At 34.2% G+C, this 13,192-nt stretch overlaps 1 protein-coding gene across 1 annotated transcript in view; it reads right to left on the reverse strand.

Moving 5' to 3' along the window:
- Positions 1-13,192, reverse strand: part of fat1b (FAT atypical cadherin 1b) — a 47,783-nt gene that overhangs the window by 10,734 nt on the left and 23,857 nt on the right. Inside the window, exons 13-20 of the mRNA XM_051128006.1 lie at positions 11,861-12,094; positions 8,323-8,712; positions 8,029-8,243; positions 4,798-4,935; positions 4,525-4,668; positions 4,189-4,377; positions 1,332-2,133; positions 88-219 (exon numbers count right to left, since the gene is read on the reverse strand). Of these exons, the coding sequence (XP_050983963.1) occupies positions 88-219; positions 1,332-2,133; positions 4,189-4,377; positions 4,525-4,668; positions 4,798-4,935; positions 8,029-8,243; positions 8,323-8,712; positions 11,861-12,094 (2,244 nt within the window). The remainder of the gene's footprint in view (positions 1-87; positions 220-1,331; positions 2,134-4,188; positions 4,378-4,524; positions 4,669-4,797; positions 4,936-8,028; positions 8,244-8,322; positions 8,713-11,860; positions 12,095-13,192) is intronic.

A 13,192-nucleotide genomic window follows, 5' to 3' on the forward strand; every position in this document is an offset into this window, starting at 1 on the left:
AAGTGAGCAGGGAACAATTTAATCTGCACCTGTGATGGGTACTTTAGATGACAGTCTTCTCTGATAAGGAAATTGATTCACTGTTACCTGAGCATTTGACTTTGGCAGCACCTGTGCAGACGCAGCTGTGTTTGTCTTCCCCAAAGCCTGACACACACTCATAACCCTCAGGACATGGGCTGTTCACACAGGTGGTTTCATGCTTCAGGCAGTTTCCGTCTGAAATAGCAGGAGATTGGGGAAAAAAGTTGAGATTTAACAAATGTGCTTTATAGATTTGTTTCACATATAATATTATCAAAGCATTAATACGTAATAATAATTGTAATAATTTATAATATATAAATTATATAATAAAATATAATATATAATAATAACTAAATATTTGTAGTTTTATTGTCCTTACAACAACTATTATTATTATTATTACTATTTATAAATACTTGCATTAATAATAACAGTGCAAATAATACTAAAAAGTACAATTTGTATATTTTTTTTATTATAAAATGTAATTTTTAATTGTTTTAAGTATTTTTTATTCATTTTTTTATTTTTTTAATATATTTATTTGTATATTGTTTAATTATTTTTATTTTTAATTAGTGTAATTTGTATTTATTTTTACAAATTACATTTTATACAAATATAGTAGTAATACAAATAATAAATACAATTTTCATACTTATATATTATTATAAAATGTATTTTTTAAATATATTTTAATTTACATTTTTATTTATTTTTAAAGACTTTTAAATAATTTTCAATTTTAAATAATTTTTTATTATTTTCATTTTTAAATATTTTGTAGTTTAAATTATTATTATTATTGTTATTATTATTATTATTATTATTATTATTATTATTGTTACAGAACAATTTATTCTAAAAATGAAATGAAATTGTAAAAAATGAAAAAGCCATGATTTAATATTCTTTTATACCTCTAGAACTCTTATTCTTATTCTTATTCTTATTATTATGTAGAATTATTTATATTAATAGTAAAAGTACAAATAATAACACAAATAACATTATATTAAAAAAATACATTTATGGAAAGGCATTAATAACAATAAATACTTGCATTTTTAATAACAGTACAAATAATACTAAAAATACAATTTTCAAAATTAAAAAAGTTAAAATAATAATACTAATAATTATTATTTTTATTATTATTATTATAATTATTATTAATTAACAAAATAATAATAATAGTACAACTGATACCAAAAAATGTGAAAAAAATGTTTTTAAAAAGTCACACTTCAAAAAGCTACAACTTTACAGTTTGTTACCCAGTTTATGACTGTAACATTGCATACCTGTGCACAGGCATTTGGCTGTCATGTGGTGTCTGGGTGTGACATAGCTCACTCGGGCAGTGCCGTAGGTGGCCATACTGGTCTGGTTAAGCAGGACCACTCGTCTACACATGCCACCAGGACACTCAGAGCTTGAGCACTGACTATTCAGAACCCGCACCACATGTAGTCCTGTCATCTCTTTGATGGCTGCTCTGGAAGAGCTGAGCTTCTGAGAGAGGGCTTCCAGTGAGCTGACACCTCGTCCTGGTTTCTCAAAGCACAGAAGAACATCCAGGCCATCGCCAGATTCTGCAGGCTGCAGACTGATCAACTGCAGGGCGGCCCTGCGGACACCAGCGACACTGCGGACTGCTTTGTGGAAGTTTTTCCAGTGGTCCTGAATAAAATCCTTTGCAGCGATGCCAGCAAATCGCACAGAAACAGAACTGTCCAGCATCTGCTCTGTGACCCGCAGCACGTTCACTGTGACACTGGCTAAGGCTGAGAAACGGCCGTCACTGACTGAGACATTAAGCTGGTAATGACCCACGTCCAAGCCTCCGCGGGCCAACAATCTGCCATCCGCGCCAACGACGGAGAACAAGCTGTGTGACTGTGGCTCCAGACTGAAAGTGAGCGTGTCATATTCATCTTGATCTGTGGCGTGGACCTTGCCCAGCATGCCTCCTAAATACTCATCTTCCAAGATCATGATGAAAACATCCAGAGAAAGCACAGATGGAGGATACACACTTGTCTGTACTACAAGCACACTGACAGATGTGACTGATCTCAGTGGGGGCCGTCCATTGTCAGACACCTGAAATTAGATACAGAAGATTTACATTTTAGATTTCAAATGGTGACCGTTTACATTAACTTTCATAAGTAACTCCAACAAACATTTCTAATGTGTGTCACATTATTTATCAGAAATCATTCTAATATGCTGATTTGGTGTTTAAAATAAACATTTCTTTTTGAACTATAATAACATTGCTTATTATAGTTTAAAAAAGGTAGGCTGCTTAATATTTTTGTGGAAACCATAATACATTTATTCAGGATTTTTTTGACGAATAATAATTAAAAAAAACCCTGCATTTTGAAATAATTTTTTTTGTAATATTCTACGTCTTTACTGTCACATTTGGTCAAATTTAATGCATCTTTTCTGAAATTTTGTAGCTGTATTATTTATTATTATTATGTAGAAATATTTATTAATGGCATAAGTACAAATAATAACTAAAATTAGGGAAATTAGGGAAAAGTATTAATATTAAATTAAAAAAAGTAATATAATATAATATATAATAATATAATATAATATAAGTGTCACATTATTCTTCAGAAATCATTCTAATATGCTGATTTGGTGCTCAAAAAACATTTCTTTATTATAGTTTAAAAAAGGTAGACTGCATAATATTTTAGTGCAAATCGTAATACATTTATTTAAATTTTTTTTAAATAAAAAACAGTGTTTATTTGAAATTATATATACGTCTTTACTGTCATATTTGTTCAATTTAATGCATCCTTGCTGAAATACAAATAGTATTTTTTTTAGTACAAATAGTACAAAAGTATTAATGTTAATACAAATTAGTACAAATAATCTAAAAATACAATTTTGAAAAATTCTGATTAACATTGTTTTTATTATTAATGATAATAGTACAAACAACACTAAAATTATTGGTTTTTATTAGGGATTATGTATTTAAAAAATAATCAAACAGCATAAAAAAGATATGATTGGATATTCTTTACACCCCTAGAACTAGAATTATTATTATTATTATTATTATTATTATTAATTATAAAAGCAGAATTAATAAAAAACATTAAATTGAAAAAAGTAAAAAATAAAATAAAATTAGAAAATTACATATACATCTTTACTGTCACGTTTGTTCAAATTTAATGCATCCTTGCTGAAATACAAATATTAATTCATTTTTACTTTATTTTTCGTAGCTGTATTATTATTATTATTATGTAGAAATATTTATCTTAATGGTAAAAGTACAAATAATAATACTAATAATACTATACTAAAATAAAATTAGGAAAAAGTATTCATATTCATAATACATTATGTATAAAAAATATGTAATCAAACAGCAAGATTAAAAGCTATGATTTAATATTCTTTTATACCCCTAGAACTAGAATTATAATTATAATAATTATTATTATTATTGATGATAATAGTACAATTAATTCTAAAAATAAAATTACAATGAAAAAAGTTTTTTTTAAAAATTGTAAAATGACATATATATCTTAATTTAATGCATCCTTGCTGAAATACACATATTATACATATATATATATATATATATATATATATATATATATATATATATATATATATGTATATGTATTTGGTCTTACTGACTCTACATTTTTGAACAGTAGTGTACATTGAAAATGTGATAATATTATGTATGAAATTTAAAATTGGTCTATAGGTTATTTTAAAATGATGTTCTAACCAAATTCTGCCACTATACAGGACTATAGGACTGAGCATTGTGGCTAGAAAGGCAGTAAAAGTGTTTTCACTTGTCTGCTATGACACTTGTTCAACACAAGAGGGAACATTCAACACATGAATCATTACAAATGTCTACATCACATAACAATGATGTCTTCCACTAACAGTCATACTTTAGTATCAAAGACTTGGGCATGTTTTTGATTTTTTGAGAATATTGTTCTCAGCATACAAATCAGAGCATCATCCTCTGATCATGCACAGTTTGTCCAAAATGTCATGAGCCCAAGGTGTCCAAGTGACCACTGCTTTAAAAGTCCCCTAAAGGCTTGCTACACAACAAACAAATGGACAAAGCTCAGTTCTCACCTGCACTTGGAATATATGCTGACCCTTTCTCAGTGGTCCAGCTGTCTTTACCACACCCTGCTGGTCTATGATAAAGGAGCTTGACTCGTCACCCTTCAAAATACTAAAGGAGAAAGGAGGCCCATTTTGGGGGGAGTCCTTGTCTGTTACATTGAGCTGTAACACAGTGGCCCCTGAAGGCAGATTCTCCTACAGAATAAAGAAAGATATCCAGAATCACTCCAAAAGAACTGAGAGATTACAACATCACCTCTCACTGAGCGCTCAGGTGTGGAGTAAGGAAAGAGTGTGTATAGGATTTAATTTGCCCTACTCTATGGCAGAGTGTGGTCTTGCCTGGATGATGAGGCTGTAGTTAGCCTGAGAGAAGACAGGGGGATTATCATTCACATCAGACACGGTCACGCTGATTGCAGCGCTGTCGGATTTGGAGGGATTTCCACTGTCGGAAGCCAGAACGGTCAGCATGTAACTCACTACCTAAATTAACCGAAATAAAAAAAAGCAGAGAATGGAGTCATCCTTGGCTTTTGCAAGGAATTAGAAACACTGTTGTCAAGGCCTGTGAAGCTGAAGTGAAAAGGAAATATGTTATTCAAAATGCATTACCTTTTCCCTGTCCAGCTGACGGGCCAGTCGCAGTTCACCACTGACTGCATCCATGATGAATGGACATGTTTGGTTGTTGTTCTCAACGGAGTAGTAGATTCGGTTGTTTAAAGGCCCATCAAAATCATTCGCCAGTACCTAAGGACAGGGATCATTACACTTGATGAAAATCTGTATATCTCACATAAACCATATGGCATATATTTATCTACTGGAGTAGCAACACAATCAAAAGACAATTTTCAGTTTTAACTAGATGTAAGGGATAGATCACCCAAAAATGAAAATTACACCATGATTTAGTCACCCTCAAGCCATTCTAGGTGTATTTGACTTTCTTCCTTTAGATAAAACAATCACAGTTATATTAAAAAAATGTACTGGCTCTTCCAAGCTTTATAATGGCAGTGAATGGGTGTTGAGATTTTGAAGTCCAAAAAGTGCATCCATCCATCATAAAAAGTACTCCACACAGCTCTGGGATAACAGTCTTCTGAATCAAATCAATGCATTTGTGTAAGAAAAATGTCCATATGTAAAACTTTATAAACCGTAATCTCTAGCTTCCAGCAAAGTTTTACAGCAAAGGAAAAAAGGTCTTTCCTTATCTTTTATCAAAATCCTTAGACATTTTGCTTTGCAAATACTTTTGTACTTTAATTTGTGATCAGTGTTTTGTTTTGCTCTCTCCACTGCGCTACCGCTTTTGTAACTTTTTACCAGAGCTTAAGCTATGCCTACATCCAACGTCAACCGCTTGAATGCCACTCTCTTGTGAACATGTATACGAAAATTAGCGGAAGCTAGAGATTACAGTTAATGAAGTTCTAAATATGGATATTTGTCTTACACAAATGCATCGATTTGCTTCAGAATCTGAGCCGTGTGGAGTACTTTTTATGATGGATGGATGGACTTTATTGGACTTTAAAATCTCAACACCCATTCACTGCCATTATAAAGCTTGGAAGAGCCAGGATATTTTTTAAATATAACTCTGATTGCATTTGTCTGAAAGAAAAAAAGTCATGTGTACGCAGCATGGCTTAAGGGTGAGTAATCATAGGGTAATTTTCATTTTTGGGTGAACTAATCATTTAATGTGGTGCCTGCCTGTACCCACCATTGAGGTCCCTGAGGTCTGGACCTCTGTATTTTTTTCAAGGTGTATACAGTAAATATAATGAAATGATTAGTGCTGCCCCTAATAGTCGACTTACCATTAGTCAACAAGAAGAGGGCTTAGTCAACCAAAATTTTATTAGTCACTTAGGTTGCGTTTACACTGGCATAAAAAATCTGATTTTTTGCCCATATCTGACACAGATCGGAATTTACACAAAAATCTGCATGAGATCACATTTTTCCGCATCTGATTTGAGCCGTTTCCAAATGTGGTTTTATATCTAGACATCCGACCAACATCTAACCACACATATCCGATTTTCCATGTCAGTTAAGTCAATGTTAATACTAAAGTCAATGTAAACAGGCAGGCCAAAAAATCGGATATGGTGAAAAGTTCGGATCTGTTCATTAAGACTTGCAGTGTAAACGCAGCCTTAGTCGCAGAAAAAAAATAAATAAATAAAAATCCACAGGAAGTGGCGAAGACATGCAGTCACCTATCTTTCATCGACCACAAATATCATCTGAAATACTGTAAGTAGTAGCAACTTTACAAGGCCGCTCATTCTAATGTGCGCTATTCAAGTGTTTGTGCGAAGTGTGGAAGCTGAATAGTAGTGCGCTCACTGCATAACAGATGGAGGCGCAGGTGCAGTCACTTGCTCTTAAAATACTCCGTCATTTTTGGTCATACAAATAAGAGTAATACATCTTTAGAATCTGTAAAGACTCTGTTTATTTGTGTGCACTCATAATAACAACAAAATGTTGTGCTTTTGTAAAATAATTAAAGCAAACAGGATGCGCTTTCTGCTGTCTGGCTCTCTGTGAACTTGAGCACTCTGTGTACATTTGCCTTACATGAAAAATAGTGGCCTATCTACTGAGTGAAATGTCTACTTTTAAATGAATTCAAATAGAAAACAAATATTCTCAGATTATGTAATCCGTATGAAACACGCATACAGGCGCATAAACTACATTTGGAGATGACGAGCCACCGACTTCATTTCTTAAGATGAAAAGAAAGAAAGCACTAGTTTATCAATAAATTATTAAAACTTTAATGCAGTCTCTTTGCTGTTTTCCCCATTCATAATTATTATATCTGCCGGTGCACTGTAGCAAGCTTTTTCTGCGTGGACTTGAGCGTTTATTAGGCTACTTAGGCAACTGAAGGCTCATTATTATGATTCATATGGTTTATTAATAAACATGTGACTAATAGTCGACTAATGCTTAAAATAAATGACTACTAGTCAACCAGAAAAATCTTTAGTCAAAGGTAGCCCTATTTTTTAATATGTTCAATAAATTAGCATTTATTAATAAGTTAAAAAATTCAACTTTTGCTGATTGTTGCGGATGCCTTCTAGTAATTATGTGTCTGTTTTTTAATTTACCCTAACCCTAACCCTAACCTATTTTTGGGTTCATAATAACAGCCATATAGTAATTTTTCAATTATAGTTGAGTTAAATAAAACTACCTATTTTTTAGAGCTTCAGTTTTTAGACCTCAGTATTTATAAAAACCTGGATTGCACCAGATGTCATAAATGGTTTTTGGCATTTTACTATATGGCGTGTTCTGGGCTCCTACGTAGGTTATGCGGTTGCTAGATTGTTCTTGGAGTATTGGTTAGTAGGTTTTTGGGTTTGTTCATCATGGTGGTGTTATGTGGTTAATAAGGTTCTGAATGTTTTTAAATATGTTGCTATGGGGTTGCTAGGGTCCTGCTGAGTCCTTAGCTGGTCTTCCAACTTGGACAGAGCTGGTTTTAAAGGGGTTTTGACAGCTTTAGCTGGTCAAGCTAGGAGAACAGCTGACCAACCAGCAAGACCAGCTTTTCCAGGCTGGGAGACCAGATACAAACAGCTAGTTCCATCTTAAACCAGCTAAGTCCTGCAGAGGTGTTCTGTTTGTTTGGGGTTTTTTAATGTGAAAATACTATGCTGCAACAAAAAAGTGGTTGTAAAAATGCATATAAATGCATTTTGTGAAGTGGAAGTGTAGAGAGAACCTGAAACATAATTGTCTGCCTACACTATGGACCACTTCAGAGATAGTGTAATTTAATGCAAACACATGCAAAACACTTACCGTTAGCACTGTGCTATCAAGCTTGCTGTCCTCACTGACTACAGCCGAGTAGATCTTCTGGCTGAACACAGGGCTGTTGTCATTGATGTCAAGGAGGTGAATAGTAACAGTAGCTGTGTCACTGAGTGACTGTTTCCCTCTGGTGGAGGCCTTCACTGTCAGGTAATGCTGTGGAGATGCCTCATAGTCCAGTGGCTCTATCACAAAGATGTCACCTGGAAACACAAACATTTACAGTGGAGTCCTCTTTGAGCCAAACTGTCAGAGGGGAAATTGTGCGTATGTGTATGTCACCTGTCTGCGAATCAATTCGGAAAGCTCCTTGCCCGTTGCCGCTGGTGAAAGAGTATGTTGTCTGGGAAGTAATTTCCTGGTCTCTGCTTGCAGCAAAGACATTCAGAAGCTTTGTCCCTATCTTAACATCCTCAGGAACTGTGGAAATGTATTCCCTATGCTCAAACGCTAGTGGACGGTCATTAGCGTCCAGCACTGTCACCACCACAGAGCTGAGAGAGGACAGTCTGTGAGGAGTGCCATGGTCTGTCGCTCGTACCCTCAGCACATGCGTGGCCTTCGTCTGTCTGTCCAGGGACCTTTCTAAACTGATAATTCCTGAGTTCTCCTCGATTGAAAACAGACCTCCGGCAGAGTCCTCAAACGAGTAACGTATTTTACCGTTCATCCCTGGAGATAAAGAAACAAGAAAGAGTATTAGGAAAGGTCAGTTCTGGAGGTCTGCATTAGATTTCTAGCATCCCGTATTAGATTTGTGGCATCATGGGATTCGGTCTCTGATGTGTAGGATGGGAGCAGGTGGTTGTTTGTGGAATCAGCCTGTCTCAGAGTAGTTTTTTTTTTTTTTTTTTTTTAGATCTCAGTTCCCTGTAGTGTTTTCTAGTGTTCATGCTTATGTGAATCATTGAAAAGTCAATTTATTCTATATTGAGTGTTCACAGAAGCCATTCTTTCATTGAAGGCCCTTTTTAATAGCCCTTTTAGCAAAGCCTGACACGGAAGAGAAGAAAGTTATTTTTGTTTTCTTCATGCATAAAAAGTATTCTCTTGGCTTCATAACATTTTTCATACGGTTTAAACACTGATGTTACATGGACTATTTCAACAATGTCCTTACTACCTTATTGAGTTTTGAACGTGTCAATTGCATTGCTGTCTTTGCAGGGTCAGAAAGCTCTCCTATTTCATTAAGAATATCTTAATTTATGTTCTGAAGATGAACGAAGGTCTTACAGGTTTGGAACGACATAATTAATGACAGAATTTTCATTTTTGGGTGAACTGTCTCTTTAACAGTAGCATTAAAAAAAATAAAAATAAATAATAATAATAATAAAAAGTCATTTTGTTTAAATTTGACAGTGCTATTTTCCTGAATGCAATACAAAAGAAAATACTGATCAAAAAGTAAATTGTTTAACTAACTAGTTCATACAGTTGAGGTCAAAAGTTTACATCCCCCTTTGAGAACCTGCAAAATGTTAATTATTTCACCAAAATAAGAGGGATCATACAAAATGCATGTTATTGTTTATTTAGTACTGACCTGAATAAGATACTTCACATAAAAGATGTTTACATATAGTCCAGAAGAGAAAATTTATGAAAATGACCCCTTTTAAAAGTTTACATCCCCTTGATCCCTTTAATACTGTGTTGTTACCTGAATCATCCACAGTTGTGTCTTTTGTTTAGTGATAGTTGTTCATTGAGTCCCTTGTTTGGCCTGAACAGTTAAACTGCCTGCTGTTCTTCAGAAAAATCCTTCAGGTCCCACAAATTCTTTGGTTTTCCAGCATTTTTTGTGTATTTAAACCATTTCCAACAATGACTGTATGATTTTGAGATTCATCTTTTCACACTGAGGAAACTGAGGGACTCACATGCAACTATTACAAAAGGTTCAAACACTCTCTGATGCTTCAGAAGGAAAAACTATGCATTAGGAGCCAGGGGTAAAAACTTTTGCACAGAATGGAGATGGGTATATTTTTCTTATTTTGCCTAAATATAATATTTTTTTATTTAGTACTGCCCAGGGGCTACGGAAGACATTTTTCCCGGAAGACAAATTAAGTTAAATTTACCCTGATCTTCAAATTCCATATGTTTTCATCCTCTGGCTCTTAATGCATGGTTTTTCCTTCTAGAGCATCAGTGAGTGTTTGAACCTTCTGTAATAGTTACATATGAGTCCCTCAGTTGTCAGTGTGAAAAGATGGATCTCAAAATCATACAGTCATTGTTGGAAAGTGTTCAAAAACACAAATATGCTGAAAAACCAAATGGGACCTGAAGGATTTTTCTGAGGAACAGCAGGCAGTTCAACTGGTCAGGACAAACAAGGGACTCATGAACAACTATCACTAATCAAAAAAAAACACAGCCGTTTATAATACAGGTAACAACACAGTATGAAGAATCAAGGGGGTGTAAACTTTTGAAAGGGGTCATTTTCATAAATTATTTTTATTATTTTTAAAATTATCAACTGTAAGCTGAAGTGTTATTAAAATGCAAGCCGTAAATGTATATCTTCTCAAAAAAGACACATGGAGTATGTGTCCTTTCATGGGTCCCTTTATAAACCCTTGCTTTCAGCAACAAAATATTATAATGCACTCACTGTAAACAAGAAAAACAGTGATTTGTGCTGTGATTTATGCTCTTTGTAATTAAATTCCTGATATTTCATAACAAAAACATAGTTGAGGGGAGAAAACAAGTTCAAAAATTGGACATAAATTGAGAAGAAGTGGGCAGAGAAATATCATCATATCATTAAGGCTTGAGTGGGTTGAAATGATAACATTCTGAGAGCGTCCGGACTTGCAACAAAACCCAAGGGATGCAAAAACGAGCCAGTTCCTCTAGTCTGCTTCATGTCATAGTGGAGCAGGATGGCATAAATATGACCTGATTGCTTCTTGTTGGGTTAATTTGTAGTTTATATACAAATACATACTTGTTCATATGCTCATTAGTACAATGAGAGCAGACCTTGTTGTTAGTGTCGCCCGGTCGTCCAGCCTAATTGCCTCTGACTAATTAACGCCTATGAAAATCCTACGATGACAGCTGAGTGAATTGGAATTAATCACTTCACAATCTCCCCTCCAATCAGCAAATGCTCACGAACACATCTAGTTGATGGTAATTTCTGAAAGAACCACTAATTACAAGACATCCATCCGGGTAGTTGTTTACTTTAGTCATTAGTGCCCACAATAGTGTTTGCAAGACAGACAGGCCTTCAAGTGAACAAGTTTTGAAGAGTAGAGATGCGGCAGAGAATGGAATGTGTGCGTGTAACTTCATCTGAACAAAGGAGACGGGCTAATGGCGAGACTGAAGCACGGATGGACAAAAATAATTGAAATGTTACAAATCTGAAGTCAAACAAGCAACGGGCACTTGAGATGTCGGAAAAGAAAAAAGTGCTCTGAACTTTAATTCAGTATCAGTAAGTTCAAATTATCTGCAGAAAATTAGAGTGCAGACCACTGCGAGAAAGTAATTGTTACCTTCGTGGGGAGCAAAGACAATTGTACACGAGGAGCATAGATTATATTCAATTGTCCCATTGTCAGGGAATGCTACACGCTGAGTGAAGATGAGAGTGATGAAATGCCACACAGAGCAAAAGATGGCACAGACTAATAACTACTGATGGAACAACTGCCTCAATCAAGATACACACTGCTGGAAACAACCACTGTACATCTAACTAATTGTTCTTCATGACTGTATGAGAAAATCTGCACAAGATTACCAAACAACAGATATGGCTGTTTTACTGGTAAAAAGTTGTTCATACCAATATCTGCATCGAAGGCCTCTAGTCGTGCCACGTACGTTCCAGGTTGTGTATTCTGAAAAATACTAATCTGATGTTGGTCAGATGTGAATTTGGGGGCGTTGTCATTAACGTCATCAACTGTGATGAACACAGAAGTTTGGCAGAAACGACTGCCTACGTCCACTGCACGCACAGTAAGGCTGTACACATCTGTCATCTCTCTGTCCAGGGTTACCAGCGTTCTCACTGCACCTAGAAGAAAAAAAAAACGAAAATGTACGCTACTCTTCCAAAGTTTATGATAACTCTGTTTTTCTTTTTTTTTAATTTTCAAAAATGATGTTTTTATTATTTGATCATGTTTTTATTGTTTTATTGTGTTAGTTAGTTGTATTTTTTTGTTATTTTTACTTAATCAAAATAACCCAACTGCAGTGTGATTTAAATTAATTGTAATGTACAATGAAAAAACATGATTTTTGAAAACTGTTAAAAACGGAGTTATCTGTTTTTGCACATGAACTCTTCATATAATACAATAGAAATAATACGTTAAAAATGTTTCAAAATTTCTACTTGTTTGTGATCAAATAAATGCAGTGCAAGTGAGCATAACAGACTTACATTAACAAATATTGTAAAAAACATTTTTAAAATCTTACCAACCCCAAACTATTTAAATACATTAATAAATCCAACATTAAACATGAAGGACTTCTTTGAGTTTCCTTCTCATCCTACCAATTAGTTCTGGGTTTTGACACAAATTTCACAATTCGATTCAATTCTGATTCACAAACTTGCGATTCGATTTAATTCGATATCAATATCAATATCAATTATTTTTTATATATATATTGGGTACAGTACAAATAGAAAATAAATCGAATTTAATCTAATCTAATCTAAAACTAATGCTGTAAAATACAGATGAGTCCGCTGGGTCTGTGCTAACTTGATCGATCAGCCACTTCAACCGTTTCATTGTCAGTCTCCGGCTCAAGTTGGTAAGGTAAAATCGATGCCATCTTTTCTATGTATTAACAAGTCTCCTGTTTTAGGAGACTCATAAAACAATATTAGCAAACTTTAAAATGGCATAATAAGAGCACTTTAACATACCTTTGGGTGTTTCTTAATGTTTATTTTGTGCTGTAACTGGTATTAAAGCGGAGGTGATGATCAGTTCATGTGTGCTATCAAAAGTAAGAAAGCACAAAGCATGATGCGATTTATTGGATGGGCGGCACGCTACAATATTCCCTTCATTACGTGAAAACAGACTAGACTAATTAATTATTGGGATTTAAGAATCAATATTGTTTTGTAAAAAATTAGATTTGACCCAGC

The sequence above is a fragment of the Labeo rohita genome, chromosome 14, assembly GCF_022985175.1.
Source record: "Labeo rohita strain BAU-BD-2019 chromosome 14, IGBB_LRoh.1.0, whole genome shotgun sequence".
NCBI lineage: Eukaryota > Metazoa > Chordata > Actinopteri > Cypriniformes > Cyprinidae > Labeo > Labeo rohita.